This window comes from Barbus barbus (genome assembly GCF_936440315.1).
Source record: "Barbus barbus genome assembly, chromosome: 2".
Classification (NCBI taxonomy): Eukaryota; Metazoa; Chordata; class Actinopteri; order Cypriniformes; family Cyprinidae; genus Barbus; species Barbus barbus.
Window position 1 is genome coordinate 1,663,232 of NC_136730.1, and position 15,742 is coordinate 1,678,973.

At 37.5% G+C, this 15,742-nt stretch overlaps 1 protein-coding gene across 1 annotated transcript; it reads left to right on the top strand.

Annotated features, from left to right (window-relative positions):
• Positions 1–299: 299 nt before the first annotated feature.
• Positions 300–3,220, top strand: LOC306876803 (putative C-type lectin domain family 20 member A; the record flags this gene model as incomplete). Its single annotated transcript, XM_079428213.1, has 4 exons — positions 300–339; positions 413–781; positions 2,057–2,496; positions 3,027–3,220. The coding sequence occupies 4 exons, from the start codon at positions 300–302 to the stop codon at positions 3,171–3,173; spliced, it is 996 nt and encodes a 331-aa protein (XP_079284339.1). The 3' UTR covers positions 3,174–3,220.
• Between the last annotated feature and the right edge of the window lie 12,522 nt (positions 3,221–15,742).

Genomic DNA, 15,742 nt, shown 5'->3' on the forward strand with positions numbered 1-15,742 from the left:
AGCAGGTAAACTGGGGTTTGCTGTGATTTTCTATTTTTTTATTTCCAATAATTTTGACATTCTACCCTTTCTTATCTTTGTCTTATTTTGGTTGTTTAAAGGGTTTATGTTTGAGAGTGGGTTTTGCGTTCACTGATTCTTTCTGCATTAACACATTTTGTAACCATGTTTGCTTGCTGGTCATTTCCAATAAATCTCCTTGACTATGGAGAAAACTACTACACTTTCAATATCAAAAACCTAACCAACATGTCATATTCTTGTGATTTATTTCTTTCAGTGATCAAACCTGTGAAGACATGATGATGCAGAACAAGATTCAACTCGTTGTTTTTCTCGGTGAGTGTTAGTGACAGAAACTGATGTCAGATCAGAGGTTTAGAGCAACTTCTCACTATTGATTTTCCTGCAGCAGGAATCCTGTCAAAGGCTTCATGTGACCTGTATCGAATCATCCTGATCGAAGAGCCGAAGACCTGGGCAGAAGCACAATCGTACTGCAGAGAGACATACACGGATCTGGCAACAGTTCAGAGCGATGAAGACAGAGTCAAACTAAAGGAGACTGCAAACGCTGTGAACTTTCAATCTGACGCCTGGATCGGCTTCTACAGAGTCACTTGGCGTTGGTCGTATCAAAACACACAGATGAGCAATGCGAAGTGGGATTCCTCTCAGCCAGACTTGTTCGGCACAAATGAGGCCTGTGGGTATGTAAAGGTAAATGGACGATGGGCAGACAGAAACTGTACTCAACAAGACTGCTTCTTTTGCCAAACTGGTAAGAAATTATCCAGTACTCATAGAATGAATGAATGAATGAATGAATGAATGATGCATTTATATAGCGCTTTATTGTGTATTGCTGTACACCCAAAGCGCTTTACAATCATGTGGGGGGGGGGGGGGGGGGGGGGGGGGGTCTCTCCTCAACCACCACCAGTGTGCAGCATCCACTTGGATGATGCGACGGCAGGCACAGGACAAGGGCGCCAGTGCGCTCACCACACACCAGCTACAGGTGGAGAGGAGAGAGAGATAGAGCCAATCAATAGATCCCTTTGATTTGATTTAAAAATCAAACAAACATACAATTCATACTCACAGAGAAAAAAAGATGTAATTTATCTTGTTTTCCAGTACAAATATCTAAACATTCTTAAATCAAGATAGATTTACTTGAAGCAAAATGACTTGAAGTCTCTAAAAACCCACTTAAATTTGATGAAGATATTGATAAAGCTCTTATCTTAAAGCATTTGGCATCTCCAGTAAATGTATCTTGATACAAGGATGTTTATTTGTGCTGGAAACAAGACAAAAATACTGAGGAAGTTAATTATTTATTTGCAGTGAAACCTGACCCCAACGCATTCTTAAATCGTGTTTTCCAGCAAAGAAGAAGAAAAAAAATAACTTATAGCAAGATACGTTCAGTACCATAGGTGACAAATAAGCAGCTTCAGAGGATAACTGAATTAAAAACTATTTTATTAAAGACTGCATGAAACTCTGCAGTAACAAATGTGACGAGTGTTTTCAGCATAAATACATATAAACAACATTTCTCAGTGCTCCATACGGAGTAAAACTGAACTCACACAATTAAAACTATTATTGAATTACTACTATTCTGGAAAAAGTGCAATCTTCCTATACAAGGTAAAACATACACAGAACAAATGGCAGATCTATTGGTTTGCATTTACACTCCAGACTTAAAGCACAGATCTATTCTGACACACAGTATGAGATTTTTTTGTTTTCTTATGCTATGTTCATCAGTGTCAGTCATCACAGTTTCGGATTCAATCCACCATTTAAGTTACGTTGTTGATCCAGAAACTTTGCAATGTGCAGATAGCAGCATGTACAAATGTAGGCCTATGTTATACAACAAGTGAACAAAGGGTTCTGCCTTTATAATCACTTTTCCCAGCCATTTTTTGAGGATGAATATGTCCATATTTTCTATGAACAAAATTATACACTTAGTTAATTTTGTATGGCACTTCACATTTTCAAGAATGTTCTCTGTCCAATCTACTCCTTGCAGACAATCAAAACACACTTCAGGACAAGTTTAAGTACATTCAAACGAGCATGAACTGGTATGATGCTCAAATTCACTGCAGAACACACTACGTAGACCTGGCTGCCATTACAGACGACACAGAGAACGAGTTCCTCGCAGGGGTGCTTTCTTCAAAGAGCCACAACGATGCCTGGTTCGGCCTGTACAGGATCCCATGGCTGTGGTCAGATAACACCAGTGTATCGTGGTCCTCTGTCGAATGGGAGTCTGGGCAGCCTGATAACATGAACGAAATCGAGTGTGCGAGAGCCAATACTGAAGGACTGATGGCTGCAGACACCTGCTCGAATCCACTGCCTTTCTACTGCCATGAAAACTGGAAAATACAGCGTGTGAGATTCTCAGTCAAATCAGACGGACATCTGGACGAATCCGCAGTGATGGAGGCCATAGAGAAGAAGGTGAGATGATTCTGCATGTTATTTTTATATCATTAATATGCTATCATAGTTTAATATGGAGAATAGTAATTTTATGCTATTCTGAATTGGTTTTTATTTTATTATTTTTCAGTTTCTATTTAAATTTTGTGTCACTCGCATGTTTGCATGTTTCTAAACATCATTAATCAGAAGCAAAATGACTTAAAATGTGAAATTTTGCATAAAACTAGGAAAAAAAAAACTGCCAACGCGCTCCGAAAAATCTTTCCTTTGAATTGAACCTAGCTTTGCATTGAAATATATTTTTACTTGGGGAAAAAACAAAACATTTTGATATATTTGCTTGTTATCTTCCATCGTTTCAATATATGTTGATCTAAGAATATTTACATTTTAGTTTTACTGAAAAAAAACAGTAAAAAAATACTAAATTTTTACCAGTGTTTATTTTTTATCACTATTTTTTTTTAAATAGTTTTAGTTCAGTGAGGTCTAAACAGCAGTAGATTGATCTCGTTCACTAATAACTGATGTAATCTGGACTCTAGATGAAGCAGATCCTCTCGGATCAGGACATGAGAATCAGATCCAGCATATGGAGCGTCCAACCTGACGGGAAGATCTTCCAGCAGCAGAAAACAGAAGAAAAGACACAAGAGACGGCATGTGAGGTGTTTCCTCCAATGAAACGCTAAACTCTAATACATGTGATCACTTCTCCAACCTTTTATGAATCTTTAAGGTACAGGCATTTATAATAACTCATAGATGTTTAACATCACCACATTTAATTAATACAGTCAATGCATAGTAAATTATAAAATAATAATGGAATATAAATATATTACACAATTTATTTCAGTTTGATATTTCATTACAAATAAATCTTTCAAGATATCAGGCAATTTTTCTTTAATCTATGTTTGATATGCTGTGCAACTGATTAGAAGACTGAAGGGACTCAGGATAACTCGTGAGCACAGCATCATGCAATTAAATGCTGAAATTTGCAGTTATATTAACAATTTCTATTAATGAAAACCCATCACTGCAAAAACATATTTCTTCCTCTTTCCATGACAAGTACCTAAATATTTTGGTAACACTTTATCTACTTTATTTTTCCAACATGGAAGCAAGTCATTTTCTGTGAATGTGCGAGACGTCCGGTTCATTAGGCGCTGTTGAGAAATAGCGAGAAGAATAACAGTGCAGTAAACCGTAAAACTGTTTGCACTACAAACCAGTGTGTTCGTAATTAAGAAAATGCATTAAAATAATATGGTAAGACCAGTTTGCAATATCAAGCAGCGAAACAAGCAGGGCAGCGTTTCCCAAAAGCATCGCAAGCCTAAGTTGATCGTAGCTCCATTGGTTTCAATGGGTCTACGATGTAAGCTTATGATGCTTTTGGGAAACGCTGCCCTGTTTTGTACAGCTAAAAATAGCTGGAAGTGGAAGAGCCTGGAAGCCTTGCACATAAAGTTTACGAGTGTACACACATGCTCTTACAGGAAGAATACTGTGGATAAAGAACAATTCTCACTATCATGCATTTTATGAAAATATTCATAATCTAATTACTAAGCAACCACTAAAAAATAAATAAAAAATAGTTTTCATTTTAGAAACTCAGCTTTTTAGTGTAATTTGATCAAATCTTAAGTGCCAGATGAGTCCCTCTAAACCGAGTGTATCGCCGGCAGGTGCCACCTAGGGATGAATAGTTTTCTAATCATATTTCAAAACTACTGCCTTGTTCAACACCAAACAGCTGTCATTGAAAGCTTAGAGTCTGAACATTACATTTCATATTATATATAGAGAGAGACATTTCAATATAGAGTTATTTAATGATAAGTAAGAAAAGCATGTTTTCATAATTTATAAATCATTACAGTACATAGTAAAAAACAAACAAAAATAAACAAACGTGTCAAAAACATCACTAAGCTCAGACAGTCATGTGTCATATATCATTTGAAAGGTTTCATGCAGTAGAATACAACAATTTGTCAGCTTTTGCTTGTAACTTCATAAAACATGTTCAGATTGAAATCACAGCATTATTTACAGCAGATTCTCCCCAATAAAAAGAGCCCAAACTCACCATAATCCATTTATTAGATCTAAAGATATTTCATCAGCACTTTCTCAGCATGACGATGTCCAAATGTATTAAAAAAAAACATGTTAGATATATGTGACCCTGGACCACAAAACCAGTCTTAAGTGTCATTAAGTGTGGATATTTATACATCATCTGAAGCTGAATAAATAATCTTTCCATTGATGTATGGTTTGGACAATATTTGTCTGAGATACAACTATTAGAAAATCTGGAATCTGAGGGAGCAAACAAATCTAAATATTGAGAAAATCTCCTTTAAAGTTGTTCAAATGAAGTTCTTAGCAATGCATATTACTAATCAAAAATGTTTTGATATATTTATGATAAGAAATTTACAAAATATCTTCATGGAACATGATCTTAATATCATAATGATTTTTGGCATAAAAAAAAATAATTGTGACCCATGTATTGTTGGCTGTTGCTACAAATATACCTGTGCTACTCATGACTGCTTTTGTGCTGCAGGTCACATACATATATATACATTATTTATTTATATATATATATATTTTTTTTTTTCTAAAAATATAGAACGTTTTCTATCAAACAATATCTATCTTTTGACTCTCTTTGCTAAATAAGTGTATGCTTAAAGCAAATAAAATATTTGCCATTGGGGTCAGAATAATCTTAATTTTGTTCTTGTTTTAAGCAACCAAAAAAACCCCTAAATTTTGGTACAAAACTACAAGAGATATCTTATTTCATTCTGGTTCTCACTGATTTAAGAATATTACGTTTCACTTTAAAAAGCTAAGAACTCGGGAAGAAAATAATTTCTGCAGTCTACTGTTAATACCATTAAGATTATATTCTCAAATTTTACTTTTCTCTCAAATTGTTATGCTTATAATATATTCTACAATATATCATTTTGCATTTATTTAGTCATTTCTTTAGAAATTCTATTTAAAAATTTATTTTAGAGAGCAACCATACATTTGTTGTGTTTTACTTTCTTTAATATTCATTTATTCTTCATTTACATATGATTTATCATTAATTCATTAGATTTTTCCATTTAATTATATAATAATTTTAATCATTTATATACAACATTTTTAGTGCTGTCAAAACTAATAATTATCATCCAAAATAAAGTTTTTATTTACATAATATACACTGTGTGTACGGTGTATATATATATATATATATATATATATACACACACACACACACACATATGCATGTATGTATATATTTAAGAAAAATGTTACATTATTTTTATTTTAGGTGTGTTTGACAGCACTACTTATTTTATTGGTTCATTCAAGGATTAGTCATGTATGTTATTTTTCCATTGCTGTTTGGTCTTATGATTGTGGTTTCAGTGGATATTTGTCTTAACGAGTAAAAGATAAATGAATGTCTCTATTTCAAGGACGGTGTAGTGAAGCAGTCCTTTTCCATTGCAGTGGTTTGTGCTATAATAACACTTGTTAGATTTGTGCCGTCAGATGAAGTCTCTGAGCATTGAAACATATACAACTAAGATAATCTAATAAACTCATTTATTGAATTTTATCATCACTTTGTCTCCTGCTTCTTCTCTGGCTTTATCAGTCAATCTTTTAGCTGGCAGAAGACTCTTAAAAAGGTTTTGACATCTGAATTACAGTTTTTCATCTGAAACATCTTTCACAGGAACAGCTTCTCCTTTAAATCAAGTATTATTGTGAAAGTGAAGCCTAAAGCAGAACACTAGTTCAGCTGCACAATAGATGGGTTTATCCGGTTCATTTAGAGCATTAAGCCTCCATAAAGCTGCTCACTAAATCATATTTGACTATTAAAGTGTTGCACTTATGTGTGTTTAAAGGTGATTCATCTGCATGGTTTACATCAGACATCCTCAAATAAGCTGATCAGCTATAAGCAGGCACACGCATGACATTATTTGATCACATTAGTGCAGCCAAACTAATTTGTGATGCCCTTTCATTTTCACACTTCACAGCCAGAAATGTCTCCTGTACAGTGGACCTGGTAGGGCGGTATGATTCAAGTGTATACTGTTGTAAAATAGATATTGCATTTGATATGCAGTGGTAAGGATTATTGTGCAGACACTTATTACCACCAATGTAATGCATGCTGGAATCCACCAGATCCCTTGAACCCTCCAAAAAACCCTCCATTCTGTAACATATACATAAAATTATAAAAATGAATAATATTAAATGAAAAGGAAAGGGCATCACAAACAGACTCATTTGGCTGCAGCGATTTCATAGATACAACTGCTTCGAGTCGTTTATGGTAATGATTTTTCAGCGTTATATTATATTCGCCCTTTCTGCTCTGTGCTCATTACTTCTGTCTCCTGCTAAAGATGCTTAAAATGCCACATTTATTATTGTTATTATTATTATTAACAATTATTTTTGACCGTTCAGGTCAGATTTTTCCATCGACATTTAATATTATTAATCAGCTTGTCAGGAACATTTCATAATAAACAATGTTAGAATTATGAAAGGTATTTGTCGATGACAAGGAAAGACAAAATTCTGCTCGTGTTTTGATAATTATGTACTTTGTTTTCAGTAGATACTTATTTTCAGCAAAATATAAAAATGGTTCAGACTTCAAGAGGAAAACCCTGAATTAATAATAGGAAAACTCTATTTATAATAATAGCCTGATAAAACATCCAACCTTACCTTCTAATATTCATATACAATAGGACTCAAATGATGAAATATATTAATGTTATGCACAAAAATTCTCAGACTCCACTGCTTTGTCTCTCAGGCCCAATATCCTCATCTTTGATGCTATTTCGACTGCTTTAGTTTTTTTTTTTTTTAGTTAAAAATTCAAAATGTATAACTACTCCAAATGGAAAAGAATTGTCCACTGAGAAGGGAAATATAGCGACTGGAGCTTTTGAAACTTTAATTGAATATCCCTGGTTTCCATCAACCAATGAGTTTTCTTGGCTTCTCATCATGTCTTTAGCTTTTGCCTAATAGGCTTCAAATCAAGGAGATCCATCAATGTCATCAGATAATGAGTGTTTGCATGAAGGCTGGGTTATTATAGACGGATTTATGTGATATAAACTCAAGACCAAATGACTACTGGTAGCTTCTTCATTTCAGTCAACTGTATTGAAGTCAATAACGTTGCAACACTACTTCTCTTTACATATTTGAACTACAACTACAAATCATGTACACTGAAAAAATACTGATGAATGTTTTCACTCTAATTTCAAAAATGACTAATTTTTTTTAATAAATATTTACAAAGAAACAGCAGCAAGTTGTATTGAATTAAAACATGAAATTAAGCAAACATACTGAGTCATGGTACAATAGTAATACCTATTCTCTCAAGAAAGAAACCCATAATCCCATAAGAACAAACAGAGAAAAACACACTTATAGGTTTTTAGAATTGCGTGGAAAAACAGTGTCAAACCATAGACAGGCTCTAAAAGCTGCCCAGGGCCAAGCATATCTGCAAACTCATAGATAATAACCAAGACAATCCAATTTTTCTTTCTTTTTTATAGCAGTGTCTAGATTAACAAATAATCAGATGTCACCCCAACTAAATATTGCCCAGTTTAGCAGTTATGACATATGCACTATGACTAGTGCCTAGGATAGCAAAGTCCACTGAAGGAGGTAGCGCATTTTCACATTTGGTTCCTAAACACTGGAAAAGCCTTCCTGGTAGTGTTCAGGGTTCAGACACTTTAAATCTAGATTAAAAACATTTAAGCATTCACATTATGTATCTCATAATCTTATACTCCAGTTCTGATCAAATGCACATGATTATTCACTGCTTGAAATGTTTTGAAAACAGCTAATTATTCTCTATCTGCATTTCTGTTTCTGTCATGGGATGGCATCCCAAGGTAACTAGAGACCGTACAGCTTCAGTCTAGATCCAGCCTCTTATGAAGATCTGAGATAGCCCAACACCTGAGCAGAGATGACACCAACTCCTTCAAGGACCTCAGATGACGCCAACCCTGAACCAACACACAATTATCAAATTTACCTTACATTACTATCATTTTGATCAGAACATATAATCATTGCTGTTAATAGTGTTCACTGCTTCCGTTTGATTACATGATTGATATTAACTGCATGATCTTTACTGTACATTTCTGTTATATACATCACCTTGACATAATCACCACCACTGATAAACTACTCCTAATGTAATGTAGAAACTTTATTTTTTGAAGTTGCTTTGCAACAATGTTCCATGAAAAATGCTATGCAAAAAATAAATAAACAATAAATTAAAGTAATAAATAATTAAAAATATAATTTTCTTGTAAACTTTAAATTAAGTGTACCTGAACTGAAGTACAGAAAATATAATTATTAATAATAATAATATTTTTTGAGTGAATGTACAAAAGCTTTCTAAATTCACTTAAATATCAAAAATAGAAGTACTGACAAATAGTTAATAGTTCTCTGTATATTTCAATACTCACTGCCTTATTGTTTATTTATTTATTATTTTTATTATTATTATACTTCATCTTACTGTGACGAGTCGGCTGCCTCCCCCCTGTCCATCATCACCACCCCGTCCCGTATTCGCCGCCCTTCACCAGGCTCCCGACGGGAGTGGGTGTGTGAGAGAGGAGGGGCGCTGAACACGCAGGGCTGGCGGCGTGTGATGAGGCGCACCTGACGTGAATGGAGCCTCATCACCGCCGCCGTTTAAACGCCGAGCGCGCCTCTCCTCGGGAGACCGGTCTCTTCCCCGTGCATGCACGCTGGTGTCCTCGTGGGTCCAGGAAAGGGTGCGTAGAGGGAACTACCCGCCGCCGCCAGAGACGCGAGCGGCCGGACCCGCAGTCCGGCCGACACCGCAGCCGCGATACGGCCGTCGGGCGAGGACGCCGGGCCGTGGAATCCCGTCGAGCACCCGGGGATCAAGGAGTTGGACGAAGCCGCCACAGAAGCCGCCGTCACCCGCGCCCCGGGACCTCCAGACGGGAGCGCGTGCGGCCGCCGGACTCCGCCCCTTACCTGGACCCTTCCCTCCTGAACACTGCCCTCCTTCACGAGCCCCGCAGCACAACGAGGACACCAGATCCCTGTTTATTTTGGACACTTTTCCCCCTTTGGACACTTTATTTTAAATATTGTTTAATAAAAACCTCTCCGAGGCTTGACGCCACGCCCACTGTGTCTGTCGTTGGCTCCTCCCGCCACAGTGGTGGAGAATGCGGGCAGGCGGAGCCTAGACAGCACAGTTGGGCAACATCTGATGACGTCATCCCCTCTCGCTCGCAAGAAGCCGTAGAGCCCGTACGGGGACGGAGGAAGGACGGGGACAGCCTCCCAGCCACCAATGGGGTAAGTGACATTCTGTCTATTTGTCATCATTACCCCGTGGTTGGTTGAGGCTGTCAACTAAAACCCGCTTTCTCTGTCCCGGCTCCGGCGCGGTGCGAGAGGGAGCGTTGCCCGGAGAGGAATCCCTGCCCCGCCCACTCCGACCGCTGGAGCCTGGTTGAGGAAGGTAGCACTCCTGCGTGGGCGGCGACCCTCGGACGGGGATGTCGCTTGGGGGGGGGAATGTGACGAGTCGGCTGCCTCCCCCCCTGTCCATCATCACCACCCCGTCCCGTATTCGCCGCCCTTCACCAGGCTCCCGACGGGAGTGGGTGTGTGAGAGAGGAGGGGCGCTGAACACGCAGGGCTGGCGGCGTGTGATGAGGCGCACCTGACGTGAATGGAGCCTCATCACCGCCGCCGTTTAAACGCCGAGCGCGCCTCTCCTCGGGAGACCGGTCTCTTCCCCGTGCATGCATGCTGGTGTCCTCGTGGGTCCAGGAAAGGGTGCGTAGAGGGAACTACCCGCCGCCGCCAGAGACGCGAGCGGCCGGACCCGCAGTCCGGCCGACACCGCAGCCGCGATACGGCCGTCGGGCGAGGACGCCGGGCCGTGGAATCCCGTCGAGCACCCGGGGATCAAGGAGTTGGACGAAGCCGCCACAGAAGCCGCCGTCACCCGCGCCCCGGGACCTCCAGACAGTAGCGCGTGCGGCCGCCGGACTCCGCCCCTTACCTGGACCCTTCCCTCCTGAACACTGCCCTCCTTCACGAGCCCCGCAGCACAACGAGGACACCAGATCCCTGTTTATTTTGGACACTTTTCCCCCTTTGGACACTTTATTTTAAATATTGTTTAATAAAAACCTCTCCGAGGCTTGACGCCACGCCCACTGTGTCTGTCGTTGGCTCCTCCCGCCACATTACCTTACTGTTTTTTTAACCTACTATTTATTAATTGTCAAGTTCACTTAACTTATTTTTTTTAATTATTATTTACTTAATATCTTTAAGGCATCAGGTTTCCTACATTTTTTTAAGTTAAGTCAACTTATCACTTTTTACAGTGCAATGAGATTTAATTTACTATATAATTTAATCTTGAAACTTTTGCAATCAAACAACTACAAACAGCAGGCTATTAATAGTATCCTGATTTATTATCTCAATTATTTCTCCTTGGTTAAGATAAAAATGACTAATAATTCAGAAAGTAGATCATGGTGCATCCATCTGGTGCTCAAAAACATGAAGCACACATATGACAGTATTTGACAGTGCATTCATTTGTTATTGACTTTAAACACAGTTTTGCAGTGCATTCTTATCAAACTAATGCATAACTGCATGATTAAGTAGAACACAAGCACAAAAGTGGAATGAATGGACAAAAGAGGATAAATTTGACAACAGCTTCAGTTATACAATATCATATGGTATATTTACACTCATTAACAAAATGATAGCTTAAAAAAAAAAAAAAAAATTAGACATTTGGCATTCTTTTATAATTTAATAAATTATTACATATTAAATGTCAGCACTGGAGCCTCATGAACTAAACCTGACCATCATGATGATCCAAACAGCATTTTTAGCTTCAGTGGAAAAACATCTGCCGTCTTTACAAAGACTCATGATCGGTGCCACTGACAGTAGATAAACATAGATTAATGTAAAAATCAGAATTATAATTTTACTGATGCAGCAACACTAGAAATGTGATTCTCCTGCTGATTTTGTAAGCTTGCCCACTGACAAAGACACTATAAGCCTATAATTTTAATGGTAGGTTTACTTTAACAGCAAGAGACACAATAACAACAAACAAATCCAGAAAAATGCATTTCAAAAAAGTTATAAATTGATTTGTGTTTTAAATCGAATACTTATTTCAAGATTTTTATTTGTCACATACACAATTATACAGGGTATAACCAGCAGTGAAATGTGGGTATTTGACTCATTAAAATGCAAATCAATTTACAATAACAAAGATGCGCCATCATCACAGGGTGATGACTTTTTTTGTTAAAGTAGACACCAATGTGTCCCTGAGCAAGACACTTAACTCCTAGTTGCTCCAGAGGCGTGCGACCTCTGACATATATAGCAATTGTAAGTCGCTTTGGATAAAAGCGTCAGCTAAATGAATAAATGTAAATGTAAATGTAAATGTATAACATCAGCAGGTGCAGATATTACCCAATAGCACAGCAGTAATGATTTTATGAACTACTTTAATTCCAATATTGGTACTATTGGAGATAAAATGGTAACCATGCAGCCGTCAGCTACAGTAAAGCATCAGATCTGCTATAGATCCCCTGAGGAACAATTCCACTTATTCTCTACTATAGGAGAGGAAGAATTGTATAAACTTGTGACACTGTCACACAAGACATGTTTTATATCACTCAATATATTATGATGGTTTTGTAATCTATATATTTGAGTTTTAATGGGTTTTACATGTTGTCTTAGCCATTTTATTCCCCCTGTCATGAGTGATCACATGACAGGAATCAGGAAGTAGACCATCATTAAGGAGTCACTTTTTATTGGATTATCACTTACTTTGGATTGTATATACAACAGTGGACACTTTTACATTGGATCTTACAACACTCTAGGAGTTTAAGGACTGTTGTATGGTATGATTCAAGTGGACTCAATGCTATTAACAGCCCAAGTTATTTACATTTTTTATTGTGCTGTTTTAAGTTCCTTGTGGATTGTGTAAATACACTATTTATTCATTCTATATTTGACGTTGTCTCCTCTTTTTGTTGTAAAGTAGTTTCTTTTCTTTACTGCTTACTACTTGGAAGTAGTTTCAATCTGTTCATCCTGAACAATTGTCAATGATAACTCTCTATGCAAATAACTCCTTTCTTAGATTTTTCAGTATTTGTATAAATGCATTTGACATGCATCATTAGCTTAACAAATTCATGAATATGCAAACATGAGTGCTTGTGTGTGTTTGCCTTAGTTTTGACTGCAGTAAAAACTATATCAGGTAATAAAACATCATCTGATCTCCAAAACAATATTACATAAACCCAGAGCTTGTTTGTCACTGTCTGTTTTACATACAGTGGGTACGGAAAGTATTCAGACCCCCTTACATTTTTCACTCTTTGTTATATTGCAGCCATTTACTAAAATCATTTAAGTTCATTTAAGTTTTTTCCTCATTAATGTACACATATTACACACCCCATATTGACAGAAAAACACAGAATTGTTGACATTTTTGCAGATTTATTAAAAAAGAAAACCTGAAATATCACATGGTCCTAAGTATTCAGAGCAGCTGCATCATCTTACTGGGATGCGGAAGAGTCAATTTTTAAGGACTCACGGAAACAGCTTAATATCAAGAATATGATATTTATTAGCAGACTGAACAGGAACAACTGTTTATCTTAACATCAGCTCACACACTCAATAGACAGGTAATAGAGAAAAAAACAAAACAAAAAAACTGTTTAGTCTAATTTCTAATGAAAATAATGTCTCGTCATTCGCTATTGTAATCGGAAAGATAATTGACTCACATGCCGCTTGACACATTATTGCAATATAGCCAAAATTGTTTGTATTTCGCCATAAAACTGACATATTTTGAAAGCTGAGACTTTGGAATATCTCCCGGACCGGTGCTCAATCCGGGCCATTTGCATGCGCAAAAGGCTAGAATAGCATATCTCAAAATATTATAACTATAATCTTTATTCTCGAAACATTTCGACTTTATTCTTGTAATATTTCGACTTTATTCTCATAGTATTTTGACTTTATTCTCATAATATTTTGACTTTATTCTTCTAATAAGTCAAAATATTTAAATATTAATATTAATCTGGGGGCAGTCGTGGCCTAATGGATAGAGAGTTGGGCTTGTAACCTGAAGGTTGTGGGTTCGAGTCTCGGGCCGGCAGGGATTGTAGGTGGGGGGAGTGAATGTCCAGCGCTCTCTCCACCCTCAATACCACGACTGAGGTGCCCTTGAGCAAGACACCGAACCCCCAACTGCTCCCCGGGCGCCGCAGCATAAATGCTGCCCACTGCTCCGGGTGTGTGTTCACTACTGAGTGTACACTGGATGGGTTAAATGCAGAGCACAAATTCCTAGGATGGGTCACCAAATAGCCTCGGACCTGGACCTGTAGCACCGAACCCAAAATCACGATGTGTTTCCACCATCAGGCCAGAAGCTCCACTGCGCTTCACAAAAACCCGCCCTTTACATGCCTCTCAGGAACAATGTCACGCAACCCCATAATTTCACCAACAAAGAGAAGTTATCAGAAATAAATCACTGGAACTGATTATGGAGCGCAATTATAAAACGAACATGATAAAAGCAGCCATTTGTTTGCATGTTTTGTTAAAGATTTAAATCCAAAAGAATGAACTAATTAATTTATCAGGATTGAAAATTAGTCACACAGAAATAAAGCGATGTGAACCGCTATTTCACAAAAGAAAGAGGACAAATACCCTACTTATTCAGTCGAGTATGTTACTGTTTATTTGTAGTCACAGTATACATCACATTTAGAAAGAATGGTAATTTCTATATTTTTCCATCAAAAATACGACCTGAGTAGCATAGGGAGCTCCTGAACAAAAAACATAATATATTTTTATGACATATACAACATTATGACATGTTTACTATGGTAATGTTAATGGCTAGCGTGCATAATCTTTTGCATCGCTTATAAATCTTTCTGCCTTGTATGGTGATCATAATCCATACCGGATCAAGTTATTTCAAACACTCGCTGCTGTCTGAAAGTGAGTTTTGAGCTGAAATTATTTTAAAAGTCTTTAAAGCACCGACGAGGCACGATCAAGCCCCTTAAGTGACAGTGGAAACGCGACTGTAAGTAACTTTGCAACTACATGTCAACTAGCAGTCATTAGAGTATTAGTAGGCTGTCTGCTTAATATCTTCTAATACTTTATTTTGATGGGTCCACAACATACAACATACTGAGTACATTTACATTTATTCATTTAGCTGACGCTTTTATCCAAAGCGACTTACAATTGCTATATATGTCAGAGGTCGCACGCCTCTGGAGCAACTAGGGGTTAAGTGTCTTGCTCAGGGACACATTGGTGTCTCACAGTGGATTCGAACCCGGGTCTCTCACACCAAAGGCATGTGTCTTATCCACTGCGCCATCACCACCCCCATATTAGAGTATTAGAAACTATGCAAGTATATGTCAACTTACTCTACTAACCCTAAACCTACCCTAACAGTCCACTCTGAGGGTTAGTAGACATGAAGTTGTAAATGAATGAGAATTAGTTGGCATGTAGTTACAAAGTTACTTACAAAATAAAGTGTGACCATGTACGTTTGGTAGAACCACACTTTAAGTAAAAATACATCCAAATATGCATGAGATTCTAAGTATCCTAAAATATTATAACACTTTCATCTAGAGTGAAATGATTGAAAAACCAATCAAACCAGACCTGCTAAATCAAATCAAAATCAAATCACTTTTATTGTCACATCACCACAGCACGTGTGCCTTCGTGAGTGAAATTCTTGAGAGCGTGCTCCAGACACTGCAAAAACAATTTACATATAGACATTACCATACATACGTACAGACTTATACAGATGACAATGTGTAATATACACATACATATACTCAGTACACACAGTGTACTATTAGACAGACATACAGTTACCGATACACATTATACACAGTATGTAGTACACATTCTACGTTATATACACACAGTAATATGCGAAGATGCAGCAGATTATATATAA